This window comes from Borostomias antarcticus, assembly GCF_949987555.1.
Source record: "Borostomias antarcticus genome assembly, chromosome: 4".
In the NCBI taxonomy this organism is placed as follows: Eukaryota; Metazoa; Chordata; class Actinopteri; order Stomiiformes; family Stomiidae; genus Borostomias; species Borostomias antarcticus.
In genome coordinates, this window is record NC_140237.1 from 11,586,518 (window position 1) to 11,605,883 (window position 19,366).

General features: G+C 47.2%; 2 protein-coding genes across 4 annotated transcripts in view; both read left to right on the top strand.

Annotated features, from left to right (window-relative positions):
- Positions 1 to 4,315, top strand: part of def8 (differentially expressed in FDCP 8 homolog) — a 13,339-nt gene extending 9,024 nt beyond the window's left edge. For 2 of the 3 annotated variants that reach the window (XM_084436838.1, XM_084436837.1), the window contains 3 exons: positions 1,777 to 1,917; positions 2,409 to 2,518; positions 3,314 to 4,315. In XM_084436838.1, the coding sequence (XP_084292964.1) occupies positions 1,777 to 1,917; positions 2,409 to 2,518; positions 3,314 to 3,407 (345 nt within the window). In that variant the 3' untranslated portion in view covers positions 3,408 to 4,315. The remainder of the gene's footprint in view (positions 1 to 1,776; positions 1,918 to 2,408; positions 2,519 to 3,313) is intronic. The other variant, XM_084436836.1, reaches the window with a different exon arrangement.
- Positions 4,316 to 7,465: 3,150 nt separating this feature from the next.
- Positions 7,466 to 19,366, top strand: LOC311308252 (mitochondrial inner membrane m-AAA protease component AFG3L1-like). The gene is made up of 17 exons (XM_084437192.1): positions 7,466 to 7,594; positions 8,266 to 8,356; positions 8,471 to 8,539; positions 8,985 to 9,103; positions 9,522 to 9,671; positions 9,955 to 10,029; positions 10,144 to 10,268; positions 10,540 to 10,813; positions 11,787 to 11,924; positions 12,569 to 12,722; positions 12,939 to 13,046; positions 16,843 to 16,968; positions 17,122 to 17,232; positions 17,541 to 17,656; positions 17,779 to 17,979; positions 18,327 to 18,521; positions 18,638 to 19,366. The coding sequence occupies exons 1-17, from the start codon at positions 7,472 to 7,474 to the stop codon at positions 18,863 to 18,865; spliced, it is 2,403 nt and encodes an 800-aa protein (XP_084293318.1). The 5' UTR covers positions 7,466 to 7,471; the 3' UTR covers positions 18,866 to 19,366.

Below are 19,366 nucleotides of genomic sequence, written 5' to 3' on the forward strand. Positions count from 1 at the left end.
TGGATACTCTCACATAGCCAGCCTAGATCAATCACTTTGTTTCATGCTGTGCCAAGCCAGCGCTGGAGAAAGGTCTTCCAGCAACCCATTATCATATGGAATAGGGGAAAACAAAAAACTGTATTTCTTTAAACCAATCACAATCGTTTTGGGCAGTGCTAAGCTTGTTTATTTCAACAGTGCCCTTGCAAAATAGTAGCGAGACAGATTATGAGACCATCCTGATCTCGCAAGCTCACATTCTGTTTCTCTCACAAATCAGTCTGGATACTCTCCATAAGATCAGTTTGTGCTTGATCGGAAAACAGAAAATGATCTAGCCAATCAGTGTTCTATACAAACACCCACACTGGACGGGTTTAGGTGTGATGATAGCGAGGAGCAGTTGAAGTTAGCACGTGATAGACGGTGATAAACAGATGATCCATCTATTCACCTGCCAAGTCTTTTTGAAAGTGCCTGCCCTTTTTCATACAGTTTCCAATGGTTAGTTCCCAGATGGTTATGCGAAGCATCTGGCGCATCAGATAAGCAGGGGATTGAATCTGATTGGCACAGCTGGAACTGAGCGCTGCCAATGAAGGCTGAGTGAAGTGAGTGAAGTGAGTGAAGTGAGTGAAGTGAGTGAAGTGAGTGAAGTGAGTGAAGTGAGTGAGTGAGTGAGTGAGTGAGTGAGTGAGTGAGTGAGTGAGTGAGTGAGTGAGTGAGCGAGCGAGCGAACGTGATGTTGTCCAGCAACAACCTGAACATTCTGACCTACATGTGGGGTGTTATGGAAACATGACACAGTATGCTGTTTTTATATGAGGGCCCCCAAGAAGAGGAAGCTACCCTGGTGGCAACTAATGGACGCCCCAGTCCACACCTCGTGTCTGTACTTTTGCATTCATCACAAACAATTGAAGAATCAGAGGCAGTTTGCTTATGACCACAAAATGAAATGATTTTGAAAGTTGAACAGAAATGTTTTGAGGGTACCAGAGGGTTGTGATAATGTAAAGGGGATTTGACTCAGCCCAAAATTAATTTACATATAGGCCTACAAGAAAAACATCACGTAAAATCCCACACCCACACTAGTAAGAAATATGTTTTGACGTCAACGTAACGTGCTGTCCCATTCCTTTTTATTTATACCAATTCGAGCCCTTGCAGCCTCTGGCACTCAATCACTTTACCAGGTGACGTCAATAAGTCTGTGAGGGCTCAGGGCTTGAGGGTTTAGGGGGGACATTGAGACTGGGCCTCTGTGACCCACATCAGGATGGCCATTTCAATCTTAAGCTCTGTGGACATTTTTAAGAAAGAGCTTAAAACACACCTCTACCGGAAGGCTTTTAGCTAGAGTTTGTATTTATTTATTTATTTTGGTGTTTATTTTATTTCCCTGATGCTGCTGTAGTTACTTTTATCCTGCATTTTATCCAGTTTTTTTTCTATCCTGTATTGTTCTCTCCTTCTCTTTTTTGTTATTCCTGCCATATTTATTCTTGTTTTTATTGCTTGTGTTTTCTTGTTCTTGTTTCGTTTCTATTGCTTCAAATGTAAAGCACTTTGGACTGCATTTTATGTATGAAAGGTGCTATATAAATAAAGCTTTACTTACTTACTTACTTACTTACTTACTTACTTGTAGCGCCCTCTACCAACTAGTCAGTGAAGTGCATGTGGACACCGGTTGCCGGCCCATTTTCCATTATAGTAATAATGTTATCAATGCCTAAATGGCTCTGCTTTGACTCTCTCCCTCTTTCTGTCTGTCACCCTCCCTTCCAGCTCCACGAGAGGCAGCACTTTGTGGAGAACGATGACATGTATTCCCTGCAGGACCTGATGGACATCGCCAGCGGCAGACTCAGCGCCTCCCTGACAGAGATCCACACCACCTTTGCCAAGCACATCAAGTTAGACTGTGAGGTGAGCGCTGGTCCGGGACACGCCATGACCTCGCGGCTGCTGAATAAGCTCTTTAAAAGGCTCTCGTTAGTCTGGGGAACGGGCCGTTTGGTAAAGGGGGAAGACTGTACTGTTCTTTCTTTCCTAAGATGCCGTTACCTCTCTTTCTCTCCCCCTGTCCGCCCGGCTGTCTCTCCCCCCGTCTCTCTGTCTGTCTCTCCCCCTGTCTCTGTCTGTCTCTCCCCCTGTCTCTCTGTCTGTCTCTCCCCCTGTCTCTCTGTCTGTCTCTCCCCCTGTCTCTCTGTCTGTCTCTCCCCCTGTCCGCCCGGCTGTCTCTCCCCCCGTCTCTCTGTCTGTCTCTCCCCCTGTCTCTCTGTCTGTCTCTCCCCCTGTCTCTCTGTCTGTCTCTCCCCCTGTCTCTCTCCCTGTCTCTCTCCCTGTCTCTCTGTCTGTCTCTCCCCCTGTCTCTCTGTCTGTCTCTCCCCCTGTCTCTCTGTCTGTCCTGTCTGCAGCGGTGCCAAGCTAAAGGCTTTGTGTGTGAGCTGTGTAAGGAAGGAGATATCCTGTTCCCCTTCGACAGCCACACCTCCGTGTGCCACGACTGCTCCGCCGTGTTCCACAGGTCAGTCCACAGGTCAGTCCACAGGTCAGACCACAGGTCAGTCCACAGGTCAGTCCACAGGTCAGTCCACAGGTCAGACCACAGGTCAGTCCACAGGTCAGACCACAGGTCAGTCCACAGGTCAGTCCACAGGTCAGACCACAGGTCAGTCCACAGGTCAGTCCACAGGTCAGTCCACAGGGCACCACAGGTCAGTCCACAGGTCAGACCACAGGTCAGTCCACAGGGCACCACAGGTCAGTCCACAGGTCAGACCACAGGTCAGTCCACAGGGCACCACAGGTCAGTCCACAGGTCAGTCCACAGGTCAGACCACAGGTCAGTCCACAGGTCAGTCCACAGGTCAGTCCACAGGTCAGACCACAGGTCAGTCCACAGGGCACCACAGGTCAGTCCACAGGGCGGGCGCCTCCAGCACACACCGGTCCCATCGGAAAAACAGATTGAAAATGTGTCGGAGGCGCCCCCTGTCCGTTCTGATCCGTATTTCTGAAAGCAAACAGACTTTTATTGGTTAAATGCAGGGATGTGACTGCGTCTGCCCGGCAAAAGTTCAGCTCCTCCAACTGGCAAACGAATCGGCACAGACGCGTCATCTTTGTTGTCTATAAACGGATGGTTCCTGACTGAGGGATGTGGATGAACACAACAGACTAGTGAGGCCGGGGTCTGATACACAACATTTTAGCCTTAGCTCAGCATATTTGGATTTGACAATAACATATTTTCCCCTAAGGATATACCGCCACAATAATATCTCACTTAATTTATTTTCTTTCGTTTTTTTTTTGAAAGGGACTGCTTCTATGACAACTCCACGACTTGCCCCAAATGTGCCCGGATGACCGAGCGAAAGCAGGACGAGCCCCTTGACGGGGAGGAGGCGTAACCGTGGAGACGGAACCTCTGCCACTGTGACTACTAGCTGGAGAGAGAGAGGAGGGTGTTGCACTTTGTGGAACGACATTGCGTATCACACTATCAAGACATTCTGACACAGACACTCTGACTACAGTAGCTTCTTCTGCCCTCCTGGTCTCCCTGTGCGTCTGCTCTGTGAGGGTGGTGTTGATGTCTGTGCTCCAGGTCCGTATTCTAACATGGGAGGGTGGCAGGTTACAAGGGGCCTCCACTGGAGGAGGCTGTCTATAGGATCTGGAGCGTCTCATTCATACTCGGGAGACCGGCTTCAATAATGTCGAAACTTTTCCTCTGAACCTTGTTAAGTCTCCTCAGTCCTGGCTGATCTCTTACGCCCGCGGTATACAGGCTTTTAACTACGCGTACGCGTCCTCCACGCATTCTCTGCCTTCCTTTGGAGCGTCGGCTGCGGTCGACTGCGCGGGTACGCAGGAATTAGCACGCCGCAAAATATGTGCGTCGCTACACGGACGCTTCGCTGAACAGCAAGTATATTGTGGGCTTTAACCTTGTTATATCTCCTCAGTCTTCAACAACCCTGAAGCATATGTTTCCAGATCCATGTAAAAATCGGTTTGACTCGACTGCCATTCACCTTCAAGCCTTAACTGCATAACAAGGTATTTATTTGGGAAATGATGTCATATTAGTCCCGATACACCTCCTCCAATGGGCACGACATCAGTGACTCCCATGTTATTGTGCAGATCTGGGTGCATATTGACACTAAAGTCTTTCCTCCGCGAACAAATTCTGCTGAGCCCTCCCCAGCCCCCTCTACCTGAGGAAGGTGTTGGTCAAACGCAGCTCACTATTGTCTGACAAACGGAGAGTTATGTAAACAATGTGGAGAGCTTAATGTGAAGGAGAGATGAGATGCACTGGTGAACCATATCTTTGTAAGTTTACACGTTGTATTGTTCTGAAATATAACTATGTGCATTTATCAATATGTCGGCCTGGGAATCTTTACGCACTAACCACATGTTTATGTTTGTTGTGTAGCCTTAGCGTTCAGCACATACACTTAGGAGACACTTTATTAGGTTCACTTTATTGTGCAGTTTCTCCTCGGGGATTAATAAATTACCTACCTACCTACACCTGCATGTTACGCAAATAGCTTGCTCCTCCAAACTGAATCATGTGACTGCAACTCAGTGCATGTAGACATGGTGAAGAGGTTTAGTTGTTGTTCGGCCAAACATTGGAATGGGCAAGGATCGACAGTAAGTGACTTAACTGTGCATTATTGTTGGGGGCAGATGTGGTGGTTCTAGCATCTCAGAAACAGCTGCCCTCCTGGGATTATTACACATTAGGCCTACAGTCTGTAGAGTTTACAAAGATGCAATAATCAAAAAACATCCAGTGAGCGGTAGTTGTGTGTGCTACCTGAGAGAGGTCAGAATGGCTGCCCATTCAAGATAACAGAAAGGCCCAACTGCTCAAATAACAGCTGTTTACAACAGAGGTGTGCAGGAGGACACCTTGTTGAAGAATTCAGGCTGTTCTGGAGGCAAACCCGTCTTACCCACTGCTAGATAGGTGTACCCTACCTAATAAAGATAATAAAGATAGGTGTACCCTACCTAATAAAGATAGGTGTACCCTACCTAATAAAGATAATAAAGATAGGTGTACCCTACCTAATAAAGATAATAAAGATAGGTGTACCCTACCTAATAAAGATAATAAAGATAGGTGTACCCTACCTAATAAAGATAGGTGTACCCTACCTAATAAAGATAATAAAGATAGGTGTACCCTACCTAATAAAGATAATAAAGATAGGTGTACCCTACCTAATAAAGATAATAAAGATAGGTGTACCCTACCTAATAAAGATAGGTGTACCCTACCTAATAAAGATAATAAAGATAGGTGTACCCTACCTAATAAAGATAGGTGTACCCTACCTAATAAAGATAATAAAGATAGGTGTACCCTACCTAATAAAGATAGGTGTACCCTACCTAATAAAGATAGGTGTACCCTACCTAATAAAGATAATAAAGATAGGTGTACCCTACCTAATAAAGATAATAAAGATAGGTGTACCCTACCTAATAAAGATAGGTGTACCCTACCTAATAAAGATAATAAAGATAGGTGTACCCTACCTAATAAAGATAATAAAGATAGGTGTACCCTACCTAATAAAGATAATAAAGATAGGTGTACCCTACCTAATAAAGATAGGTGTACCTAATAAAGTGCCCACTGTGTGTTTATGTGGTGTAACCTGCCCTAGAGTTCAGTAGTGTTGTAGTACTCAAGACTGATCTTGGTCTCAAGACCACATTTTGAAGGTCTCGTCTCGGAATTGACCCCACTTTTACTCGGTCTTGTCTCGGTCTCAGACACAGAGGACTCTGGGTTTTATTTCAAGACCGGTCAAAACCACAACTGTGGGAATGCCTGGGCATTGTCTCGTTTATTTGTTAACATAATTACTGTGATTGGATGTAAAACTCCCGCTTCAAATGCAACCAATAACCTGTCACTAATTTGAAAAAATGTAACAGTTGTGTCATCAACCCGCCGCCCTCCTCGCATCATACTGTACAGTAAATCCCCCTGCAGTGTTCATGTTGTCATGAAACATTTGTCCACAAGGTGTTAGCAGAGCTAATTAATGTATTATATTCTTACGGCAGCTGGAAGTAGCCTAGCCCACATATTTAAAGCATTTTAGCCATAAACACCTTATATTTAGATTAGTGGTAGGGCTGGAATTGGTTCTTTTGAAAAGCACAATTTCGCAAAAAAGATGCAGCACTGTAAGAATAGCAGGCGCGGTTATTCTTACGGCTGCCGTGATTGTGAGGCCATAGATCCAATAGGGGGCACTGTGTTCTTCATTTGGTAAAGGAAAGTTTGTGGTCTGTTGGTTGTGCTGGGAGTGTTTTGCCACAAACAAAATATTTTAGGGTCACCAAAATCCTACGGCCCCGGGCCTGGTCTCGGGTCTCGCCTTGGTCTTGTTCTCAACCCCTAAAGTCTTGGTCTTGTCTTGGTCTCGATATACTATTGTCTTGGTTTTCTTGGTCTCGGGTTAGGTGGTCTTGACTACAACACTAGAATTCAGCACAGTGCGTCAGAGAGATAAGAAAGTGAATTACCCTATAGGCACATGATCAGTGTAAATGTTGACTAAAATTATTTGTTTTAAAATAATAAATATTGGCTGTGTTATCTTTCAGCATGAATTGGTCTATTTGTTGCCACAATGAGTTGAATGTTATCGAGTAATCCACTTGACATTCAAAAGTCATCGTGATGTTTACTGTAATACCTGTATGATGTAAATAACATGTTCTCTGTTGATGGAAATCCAGATGTAGACATTACTAGTAGGGTCATGTCATGCATGAATAAAGTATTAATAACTGGGGGTGGTTGTTTCCTTGCATGTTTCACGTGTTTATGTTAGGCGTTTAGGGTTTAAACCATGTGTCAACCTGTCTGGAATTAAGGAAAAGTGCCCCAGAACGTCAAGAGATTCTGTTCATCAAACGCATAATGGCTGGGATGGCCATTTATAACTAAATAATGACCCGCGAAGAGCATTACATCAGTCCTTTGTTCTGTGGAGAAGGTTTTTTTGTTTTTGCTTCTTTGCTCTGGTGAACGTACGTGACTTGGCTTTCATAAACGTCACTTGTTGTTGTTATCGTTTCGCACACTGATCGACCAATCGCAAAGCAGCAGATAGGTCCTTTACAGGACCCTAGGTGGCTGTAGATAATGCACAAATAAAAAATAAAACGGAAAATATAATTAAGTCAACAAGTCGTTTGAATTTCTCTCCAGGACTTCAATTTGAGATATGAAACGAAACTATGAGAAAAAACTTCAGCATTAAGTATAGTTGATTTTTCTAATACCGTGTTTTACATCAGGCTTTCGTGGCGCTGGTGCCTTTCATTTGGACTCGGGATGTGACTGTGCAGTCGCAGTTCCTGAGAGTGTTGATTCTCGGGTAAGCAACCTCAACAACACGGGGCAGCTACCTGCTGCTGCGGAAGCATGGTGGGCATGATGGGTCTGCTCTCCGTGACCGTGGGGCCCCTGAGGAGCGGCATGCAGGCTTGGGGCAGAGGCTGTTCAAGCATTCCTCAGGCCTTTCGTTACAGCGGCGCATCGGCAAGGGTATTTATTTGATTGTTTGCTTTCATGTATTTAAAAGATGCATCGCAATTAGTTATAGTAAAATATGAGTTGGTCTGTAAGTTCTTAACTTAACAATTAGCAAGTACATCTTGCATTTTGTGCAGTAGCCTACATGCAGTTTCACACAGATTCAACGCACAGATCCCCAACGTGCAGGAAAGTACACCATGTTCTGCACTGCTACAGAGGGTCATGTTTGCAGCATAAGGCGCCTAGTATCGTTTCATCAGTATCGTTTCAACAAATGGATGTTGTCAAAGGTTCTCCTCAAACACCAACCCATGAGTTAAAAATGTTTTCATAATGAATGAACTGGTTTGTGGAGGAGGGGGCGTGGCATTTGCAGCAGACCACTTCTAATCATTGATTTTGATTATAATGTCAAAGCCATTTAAAATGTTTATCTATTAAATATTTTATTATTAGGGGCAATGCACGAAGTGCGAGGCACCCTATTGTAATTGTCAATTTTATTATTATTATTATTCTGCCATGGAAGTCAATGGCAGCCCCTATAACCGACTAATCAATTTTTACAAAACTTGCCAAGATGCAATGGACCGGATTCTACATCAATTGGCCAAAGGAGGGCGCAATAGCTGGTGTGATTGGTAACGTTTGGTTAATCCAATCTGTTTTTTCTCTGATAGAACTCTGCTGTAATCCGTATGACACCCATGGGATTAAATCAATACACTTTCACACTGTGTCGGCATCTGAGCTCCAACAAACCACCAAGAGGTATTTCTCACCCTCATAGTATTATTGATATTCGTTTTGATGCACTGTTTGGTTCTCTGTGTAGCTGGACAATATTTGCATATCCATACAATGAATCATTTCTTGTTGTTTCAGGATTTGAGAAGTTTTTTCCCAAGAGTGAGGAGACGCCTGGAGTGAACAAGGCAGCAGAAGAGAGTACAGGTGAGAGCCCTGTCACATCCTGTCTGTCCTGGATGGTGAGAGCCCTGTCACATCCTGTCTGTCCTGGATGGTGAGAGCCCTGTCACATCCTGTCTGTCCTGGTTGGTGAGAGCCCTGTCACATCCTGTCTGTCCTGGATGGTGAGAGCCGTGTCACATCCTGTCTGTCCTGGATGGTGAGAGCCCTGTCACATCCTGTCTGTCCTGGATGGCTAGTCTTGTTCACAGAACTTGCCAATGCACTTTTGCGTTGATCTATTGTTTTTATGTGTGTTCTGTATGAAACTGTTTGTACTGCCAACATATTGGCCAGGCTGCTCCTGAAAAAGAGATTTGAATCTCAGTGGGTCCAAACCTGGTTAAAAACAGGTTTATGGGGGGAAAAATAACAGAAAAGGTACTGTAACGGTCCCTATATTTTCATCTCCACTGTCCCTTTTGTTCAGATGAAAAAGCCAAAGAGCCTGAATCCAAAGGGAGCAGTGGAGGAGGACCAAATGGAGGAGGGGATGGAGGGAGGGGGAAAGAGAGGAAGGAGGAGTCAGACTGGTGGACACGATTCCAGGTTTGTATCTTCAAAGCCTCAGTCATCCGGTCTACACAACTTTCTGTCAAGTATTTTTTCCACTGGCCACAGTTAACCGGTGGCTGGGGGCCTGTTTGATAAGCGGTTTTGTAATGGGTGTGAGTGGAAAGTAACATTGTGTAGTAGTGGATATTTATAAACCCGTGTAGTGGACTAAGGGTCTCCTTTATTCACCCTGCTAATGACGTGCATGAGTGAAAGACAGACAGAGACCAGAACACAGCCTCGATCCCCGGGTCACTTGTTTCTGGCCTCATGTTTGTGTGTGTGTGTGCGTGTGTGTGTGTGTGCGTGTGTGCGTGCGTGCGTGTGTGTGTATATATGTGTATATGTGTGTGCGTGCGTTGATGAAAGGAACAGTCTGGACTCCCCTCATACTCTTCTCTGAATCTGATAGGGAGATTTCCCGTGGGATGAGAAGACCTTCCGGAACATTGCTATTGGTGCGGCCGGGATGGGATCAGCCTTCCTGTACTTATACTTCCGGGAGACGGGCAGGGAGATCTCCTGGAAGGACTTTGTTCACCTCTACCTGGCCAGGGGACTGGTGAGAGACTGGGGTAGAATCGAGGCTAGATGAAAACTGGAGGCTGTTTGTCTCTCTGGGTTTAGTTGATATCGACTAAACTCATAGAAATAAAGGTTAATCTCAAAGTCTCTGCTCACTTCCTGTTGTTCCTTTCCCCTTAAGGGAGGGGGAGAGAGGATGTTAGGACCTGAGGAAAGACTTGATTGACCCATTTATTCACTAGAGGTATTTCCTGTAGCCGTTAACCTCTGTTGCTGTTTGAAAGAGCCGTAGTTGATGTGTGTGTGTGTTGTATGTCTAGGTGGAGCGTCTAGAGGTAGTCAACAAACAGTACGTCAAAGTAATCCCAGCACACGGAGTCAACATATCTGATGTGGTGCGTAGCAAAGACATCCACTCCCACGTATTAACCTGGACAAAACGTCAACAAAGCGTAAAGCTTCTCCCATGTTAACACCCTCATCCCCGTGTCTGCCTGCGTTTGTCTCAGAACTACCTGTGGTTCAACATTGGCAGCGTGGAGACGTTTGAGCGCAACCTGGAGGTGGCGCAGCAGGAGATGGGCGTGGAGTCCAGACGCAGAGTACCTGTCGTCTACGGCTCTGAGAGTGACGGGTGAGACAGCGGTGTGTGTGTCTGTAGGAGAGTGAGACAGCAGAAGGTGAGACAGCAAGAGTGGAGATGGCAGAAGGTTGAGGCAGCAGAAGGTGACACGGGAGGGTGTGTGCATGAGTGAGGCAAGGATGAACAGTATTGTACCATTAATCAGACTTAAGATCTCTCAGGCTTTTATAAATGTCCTCCATCATGGTCTCACGAGCACAGGAACTATTGATTTGATTGGCCTGTTAGTGCTAATGGAATCTCCCATCCTCTCCACTGATAGAACGTTATTGTTGAGCATCCTCCCAACGCTGCTGCTGGTTGGATTCCTGCTCTTCACCATGCGTCAGGGACCAATGGCTGGAGGCCGAGGCGGCGGTGGGCGGGGCAACCCCTTCAGCATGGGCGAATCCAAAGCCAAGATCATGAAGGACAACATCAACGTGAGGTTCAAGGATGTGGCGGGGTGCGAGGAGGCCAAACTGGAGATCCTGGAGTTTGTCAACTTCCTGAAGAACCCTCGCCAGTACCAGGACCTGGGAGCCAAGATCCCCAAGGTAACATGTTGCATAGGATACCAGACATGATGCTTTTCTCACCCAGTTTAGGTTTCTGTGAAAGCTATGATATCTGTTCCTGTGGCTGTGATAAGATGGGCCTTTGTTGTCAATTCACACAGCAGTTATCGTGCGTCTCAAATCACTGCCTCCTTTCCACCAATGCGAACCCAGTTCTGGTTCTGGGCTGTTGCTGGTGCCAGTTTGCAGTTGGTGCAATATGCCAACCCTCTAAAAACGCGGTTTTGCCTACCCACGGGCTAGAGCCACTACATTACGTCATCATACACATCTCCACTTTCTCATCAGCTAGGGCCGACTTCAAGCACAACAGCTGTTCCACAGCACGTAGACTGTGCTGCTAAGCTTAGCTAGCTACATAAGTTAAACAACTACTTGTTAGTTGTTAGTTAGTTTAGTTAATTAGCAGCAGATTAAAATACAGGCGTTATTTAGATAAACTGACCTCATATTGGGAATTGACATGGTTACTTTCTCGCCTGAAAAAATATTAAAACTTCAGTCGTAATAAAAACAGTCGTAGAGGCAAAACAATTGAGAGCCCAGCTCACAATAATGTCCGAGCCCCTGACGTAAGTGGCTCGGTTCCAGACCAGCAAAGTAGTTGGACCTCAGTTGAACCCGTTTCTGAGGCTGAGAGCCAGGATCTTTGCTGTTGAAACACAAAAAACTGGTTAAAAATTAGGCACCGCCTCGAAATGCCTCGGGGGGGGGGCAATTGAGTCTCAACGATCACTGTGTGTAGCTCAGCTGTACAGTACTGTAGGTTGGAAGTTCAAAATCTGTCAATTGTTGTGGGGTTCACAGATAGTGGTTACTGGTGAAAAAATGACCAACAGACTGAACGCAGTTCATTGTAATAAATAGTAGCACCTGTGGTTGGGGACCAATGCCGTAGGTGATCACAGTGTGTATCCTGGTAACTGGTGTCCTGTGGTAACGTGTTTCCCAGGGTGCACTGCTGTTGGGTCCTCCAGGCACAGGGAAGACCTTGCTGGCCAAGGCCACAGCTGGAGAGGCCAACGTCCCCTTCATCACCGTCAACGGCTCCGAGTTCCAGGAGATGTTTGTTGGTGTGGGCCCGGCCAGGGTCAGTACTGGTCTGGGGGCTGGGGGGTTGGAGTATGGGTTGGGGGGTGGTGGGTGTGGTCTTAATTGCACAGCAGCATGTCCTGTTGTGTTTGGTTTCCTCCTTCCATGTAAATATTTACCTAGAGAGCGGCACTAATCTGTATGCACATGCCTCTGGCCTCTCTCGTCTGGGGGATCACATCCTCCTGTGTCTGGGACGCCCTGTTGGGTGTAGCGGGGTGTTGATCTGGGTGTAGCAGGTAGGGCTGGGTTACAAAAAATTGATGAATCGATTCATGAATCCCAAAATCGATCTTTTATTTAATGAATAAATTAAGGAATGAATAGTTAATTCATTCATTCAATGATTAATTCATTCATTCATTCATTTTTGGAAATCAGTATCGATACCCAGCCCTAGTATTGATGTGTTGCATAACTTGGCAGTCATGTAATTAAGGTTACAGCTAAAAAAAAGTGTTTTAGTAACACTAACCGAATCGATATCGAATCGAATTGAATCGTGAATCGTTTCTGAACCTTGTGAATCGGAATCGAATCGATTCTTGAAATTCGAATCGATCCCCAGCCCTAGTAGCAGGGTGTTGATCTGGGTGTAGCGGGGTGTTGATCTGGGTGTCTGGTACCTGTGCCCCGTCCCAGGTCAGGGATATGTTCGCCCTGGCTCGTAAGAACGCGCCCTGCATCCTCTTCATCGATGAGATCGACGCCGTGGGACGGAAGAGGGGCGGGGGGAACCTGGGAGGCCAGAGCGAGCAGGAGAACACCCTCAACCAGCTGCTGGTGGAGATGGACGGTAGGTCCGGAGACACAACAACACTAACTGGAAGAACGTGCTACAGTATATAGAACCGCTTGTACGATAGAAGCCTCTGTCAAAACGATTCAAATAGAACTTCAGCTCTGTAAGGTTCCATGTAGAACCCTTTCCAGGCAGGAATGAACCATTTAGGGTTCCACTTCCAAACGGCATCTCAGGGTTCCTCTCATTCCCGTGCCTCTCTCTCTGCAGGGTTCAACACCAGTACCAACGTGGTGGTTCTGGCTGGAACCAACCGGCCAGACATCCTGGACCCAGCTCTGATGAGGCCCGGTCGCTTCGACAGACAGATCTACATCGGTACACTACAGTAGTAGTATATACTTTGCTATACACTATACACTATACACCTTGGTGACTCCCTGTCTAAATAAATGTGAAGTAAACAGTAACAGGACACCCTCCTCAGTAGCTATGCAGTGTTCTCCATGGAGTCTCCTTGGGGTGTAGAAGACATTTAAAAGCATACCCAGATACATCACAGTCACTTGAATCTGTGGGATGTATTTGCATCAGCAGCATCACAGTTAGATGGAGCTTTCTCCCTTCTGTATTGCACCGTAGAGGCTGTCTGCTGCCCTGAAGGGACTGTGGATAGTCTTTCTTTAGCCAAGTATAGAGTTAGATAGGGGTTTAGTTATGATAGCAAGGTCTGTTGTATGACTGTCTGTTTTCATTATTGTTTAATCTGATGAAGCCATTTCCTTTATGGGCTGGGGTTAGGTTAGGGTTCTGTAGGTATGGGTTAGGTATTATGTTAGGTTAGGGTTCTGTAGGTATGGGTTAGGTATTATGTTAGGTTGGGGTTCTGTAGGTATGGATTAGGTATTATGTTAGGTTAGGGTTCTGTAGGTATGGGTCAGGTATTATGTTAGGTTAGGGTTCTGTAGGTATGGGTTAGGTATTATGTTAGGTTAGGGTTCTGTAGGTATGGGTTAGGTATTATGTTAGGTTAGGGTTCTGTAGGTATGGGTTAGGTATTATGTTAGGTTAGGGTTCTGTAGGTATGGGTTAGGTATTATGTTAGGTTAGGGTTCTGTAGGTATGGGTTAGTTATTATGTTAGGTTAGGGTTCTGTAGGTATGGGTTAGTTATTATGTTAGGTTAGGGTTCTGTAGGTATGGGTTAGGTATTATGTTAGGTTAGGGTTCTGTAGGTATGGGTTAGGTATTATGTTAGGTTAGGGTTCTGTAGGTATGGGTTAGGTATTATGTTAGGTTAGGGTTCTGTAGGTATGGGTTAGGTATTATGTTAGGTTAGGGTTATCTTACTGTGTAGCTGCAGGATGATGTAGTGTTGTTTTGCAGGAACCGGTAACTATTTACAGTCACTGGTACCCGTCTCTGTTATATTATGGCATCAACGGTCTCTTGAGCCTATTCTCTGAGAGGTCTCTGATGAGAGATGACTGTAGCTCTGTGTCTCTCCATGTGCCGGTCTCAGTCTCAGCCTGTCTCTCTCCTTCACTGGTGTTGCTGTGGGAGTGTGTGTGTGTGTGTGTGTGTGTGTGTGTGTGTGTGTGTGTGTGTGTGCGTGTGCACATGTGCCAGTGAGTGTGTGTGTGTGTGTGTGTGTGTGTGTCTGTGTGAGAGCGTGTGTGCGTGAGTGAGTGAGTGAGTGAGTGAGTGGGTGGGTGAGTGAGTGAGTGGGTGAGTGAGTGGGTGAGTGGGTGAGTGAGTGGGTGAGTGAGTGAGTGAGTGAGTGAGTGCGTATGAGGGTGTGTGTGTTTGAGTGATTCAGTAATTGAGTGAGATAAACTGAGTCTCCCTCCTCCATTGATGTTGCCAACACAGCCGAATGAGCAGAATTTAACCAGCAGGGCCAGATCCAACTGTCTACTTGCCAAAGGAAACAAAAGCATTTCCTTCCAGCTGTTAATAGCCATGGCACTATCCCAGCAGTTGCATTACTGTAACATTACAGCTAATGTTATCTCTACTGTATATGCAACCTTACAGTGGTGAGCAGAACAGAGCCAGCTCCATTTTTAGTATGTCTTTGATTGATTGATTGATTGATTGATTGATGAATTAATCATTTTAAAACATGATTTAATTTGTCTTTCCTGCTGTTACCACGGTATCTGAGCAGTGAGCACAGCAACATTACAGCTATCATGATCTGAACATCTCTCAGAATATGAACAGCTATCATAAGCCAGGCTGTTGGGTCTTATCCGGTTTACCACACAAGGGGTCTGGTTTAGTGGGCCTGTGACATGCTATGCTACACTCACCTGTGTGTGTGTGTGTGTGTGTGTGTGTGTGTGTGTGTGTGTGTGTGTGTGTGTGTGTGTGTGTGCGCGCGCCTGTCCGTGTCCATGTATGTACAGTAAGATAATTAAGCAAGTGACCACTCGAGGTAGTGGGTTACACGGGATAGCTGTTGTAAAATCCCATGTAACCCACTGCCTCGAGTGGTCAATTGCTTTTCTACAACGGCTACTACATATATATTTACAAAAAACACACACAGTAGTAACATTCAAACATTTATTTACTGATCATTCTCATCATTTTAGTTTTTACATAATCTTCCGCAATAGGCTATAGTTCTAAATAAAATGGTTGCCAGGCAACATAGGCTATCTAACCTATTTGGGTAGGCCTATATACTGTAGGCATAATTCGGGTGGTTCAAGTTTATTTGAACATTTCCAGCTATGGTGCAGTTATTAAAACAGTTCTCCAGAGCACTTGATGTAGTTTCCCTTACACCAAATTATTCTGTTTAATAAAGAGTCCAACAGATGAGAGAATGCTTACACACACGTGATGTTTTTGGTTATTGGCAGAACATACGGGGTTGATTGGAGTGCAACTGACATTTGAGAATACACAACAGCTTATAAAGGTTAGTAATGATTACACAACTTCTTGATATCAAAGTAGGGAGGAGGCGTTTACTGGTGATGATAGCTCAGCACCAACATTGGGCACTAAAGGAAGGATGGCCTTAGTCCAACTAAAGGAAGGATGGCCTTAGTCCAACTAAAGGAAGGATGGTCTTAGTCCAACTAAAGGAAGGATGGCCTTAGTCCAGACCACACAAGAGAAACCACTAGATCATCATTAGGGGCTGCTGGGCCCAAGGAGGGAGGAACCTTCCTGTGAGCCATTTCAGAGCAATAGGCACTGGTCAGCTACTCTAATATTAGGATGGTCAGCTTAAAGGTTACCGGGTCAAATATCAATTTGGGCAAGACTCAAGACTCCGTCACACTCCTTTTTGCTGGTAGGGGTGTGGAAGTGTTGGAGTCGGACTGATGTGTGCGTTTTTGTAATGGGATACCTACAGTAGGTAAACACGGGTGTGATTAATAAAACGGCAAGGTTGCTGTGAGCGGTTGCTACGCAAAGCATAGCACCGCTTGATCTTATCAATAGCCTCGTCAATGAGATTGATGGCGCATTAATACTAATTGTTATGTGGTCGCAGCCGTGGGTTACAGACAATTTTAAAACGTCTGCTAGCCAATCAGAATCAAGTATCCAAACTCTCCGTTGTTGAAGATTAACCCTAATAATCCCCGGGGAGTGGTATTTGGGCGCGTGTGTCTGTGTGTACTGTACAGTACTGTACTTGTATCTTAGTGGGTGAGACGGTGTGTCTAGTTATGTACGCTGTGTTTCTGTGTGTACTGTACTGTACAGTACTGTACTTGTATCTTAGTGGGTGAGACGGTGTGTCTAGTTCTGTACGCTGTGTGTCTGTGGGGCAGCAGGCTGACCTGTGCTCTTCTGTTAGTCAGCTGGACCTCGGAACAGAGGGCTTATGTAACCAGGGGCTACAGCCCGGGATCGGAGGCACGCCACTCCCCCCTCACTGGGGTGTGAAAAGATCCCCCTCCTCTTTGTTGCACACACACACACACACACGCGCACACACACACACACACACACACACACACACACACACACACAGGCCTTTTCTGCATTTCATGCCATTCTATTTTTGTCTCTCATTGTTCTCTTTCTACTCTGTCCAATTTTCTCTCATCTTTTTTGTTGAAGAAGTTGAAATGTAATGTATGTTTTCTCTCTCTCTCTCTCTCTCTCTCTCTCTCTCTCACTCTCTCTTTCTCCCCAACAATCAGGTCCCCCAGACATCAAGGGCCGAGCGTCCATCTTCAAGGTCCACCTGAGACCCCTGAAACTGGACCCCAGTGTGGAACCAGAGTATCTGGCCAGGAAACTAGCAGCTCTGACTCCCGGCTTCACAGGTAGACATAGGAGCATGTGTGTGTGTGTGTGCATGTGAGTGTGTGGGGGGGGGGGGGTGTGCATATGTGTGCCTGTCTGTTCACAGCCTCTAATAACCACTGCATTGGTTTCGTGCTGAGAGACGAGTTGTGTATCACGTGTGTGTTCCCCAGGGGCTGACATTGCCAACGTGTGTAACGAAGCTGCCCTGATCGCTGCCCGCTACCTCAACCCCAGCGTCAACACCAAGCACTTCGAACAGGCCATCGAGAGGGTGATCGGAGGTATGCCGTGGCCAGGAGGGCTGCCCACACTGATCCTATAGGCCAGGCCTGTATACCAGAGTACCCCCCTCCCCCCCCCCCGTCAGAGTGTGCCGTCCAGGCTGCTAATGTTGTTGTACACTGCTGTTGACCATTTGCCACTGTGTTTGTGGGAGACTGGGCCCCCTACTACAAGCTTTAAATAGCTTCCTCGGGGTGAACCTTTCATACATCCATGTACATAAAGTATGCTCCAAGATGATGATGTATGAATAAACCAGAACCAAAAAATAAAAAATAAAATAAAACCCTCTTCCGCGTGCGTTCAGGTCTGGAGAAGAGGACCCAGGTGCTGCAGCCCATTGAGAAGACCACGGTAGCGTACCACGAGGCCGGCCACGCGGTGGCGGGGTGGTTCCTGGAGCACGCTGACCCTCTGCTCAAGGTGCCGCTCTCGCCCATCGTCTCCTCCCTGCTCTCTCCTGCTCTCCTCCTCCTCCTCCTTTACTCCTCTTCGTTTCTCTCCTCTTCTCCCCCTCATCTCCCGCGTCTCCTCTCCTCCTGCAGGTGTCCATCATCCCCAGGGGGAAGGGTTTGGGCTACGCCCAGTACCTCCCCAGAGAGCAGTACCTGTTCACGCGCGAGCAGCTGTTCGACAGGATGTGCGTGATGCTGGGGGGCCGCGTGGCCGAGCAGGTGTTCTTCGGACGCATCACCACCGGAGCTCAGGATGACCTCAGGAAGATCACGCAGTCGGCTTACGCGCAGGTATCACACCACCAATCGCGCGATCGTACTGTACTTGCATATCCCCCTCTCTGCTCTCTCTCTCTCTCTCTTTCTGTGTGTCTGTGTGTGTGTGTGTGTGTGTGTCTCTCGCTCTGTCTCTCTGCTCTCTCTCTTTCTGTCTGTCTCTCTGTCTCTTTCTGTTTGTCTGTCTCTCTCTCTCTCTCTTTCTGTCTCTCTGTCTCTTTCTTTTTGTCTGTCTCTCTCTCTCTGCTCTCTCTCTCTTTCTGTCTCTCTGTCTCTTTCCGTTTGTCTGTCTCTCTCTCTCTCTCTCTCTCTCTCTCTCTCTCTCACGGCCCCTGTTCTCTTTCGACGTGCCCCTCCGTCAGGTGGTCCAGTTCGGGATGAGCGAGGCGGTGGGCCAGGTGTCATTTGACCTCCCTCGCCAGGGGGATGTGGTGATGGAGAAGCCCTACAGCGAGCCCACCGCTCAGCTCATCGACCAGGAGGTCCGCTCGCTCATCGACGCCGCCTTCCAACGCACACACCAGCTCATCACAGAGAAGAGAGACCTGGTGGACAAGGTGAGGTGCCAGGAGAGGGGAGGGCCAGAGTGGTGGGAGGGGAGGGGAGGGGAGGTGTGGTCAGCTCTTAGAGGAGGTTCGGTCACCCTAACTCTGGCCTGGCCTGGTTGTTTCAGGTGGGGAGGCGTCTGCTGGAGAAGGAGGTGCTGAACAAGGCGGACATGCTGGAGCTGCTCGGGCCGCGTCCGTTCGAAGAGAAGTCCACGTACGAGGAGTTTGTGGAGGGGACGGGGGCGATGGAGGAGGACATCTCCCTCCCCGAGGGTCTGAAGAACTGGAACAAGGGCCGGGAGGGGCAGGAGGACACCCCCCGCAAGCAGCAGAAACAAGCTCTCTACCTGTAGACGGACATCCGGGCCCCCGGCCTCCAGCCTCCAGTCCCCCAGGCTGTGGCCCCCCAGGCTGCGGCCCCGCAGGCTCCAGACCCAAAGCTTCAGGTTTCAAGGGGGACCCAGACAGGGCTCCCCCAGATCCCTTCCTCTGAGGGCTACAGATTTAGGGTTTGGAGTGGAGGGAATAAGGGAAGGAAGGAAGGAAAGACTGTACTGTACATTAGGTCTTGAATGACCTAGATTGCGTCGTGCAATTTTGTACAGTCAATGTTTTAATATCCAAATGGGGATGCCACCAAGCAGAGGCGGTTTGAATGGTTTGACTCCTACTGGAGGCGCGCGGGCGTGGCTCTTGTCTCTGGAGGTGCGCGGGCGTGGCTCTTGTCTCTGGAGGTGTCTGGGCGTGGCTCTTGTCTCTGGAGGTGCGTGGGCGTGGCTCTTGTCTCTGGAGGTGCGTGGGCGTGGCTCTTGTCTCTGGAGGTGTCTGGGCGTGGCTCTTGTCTCTGGAGGTGT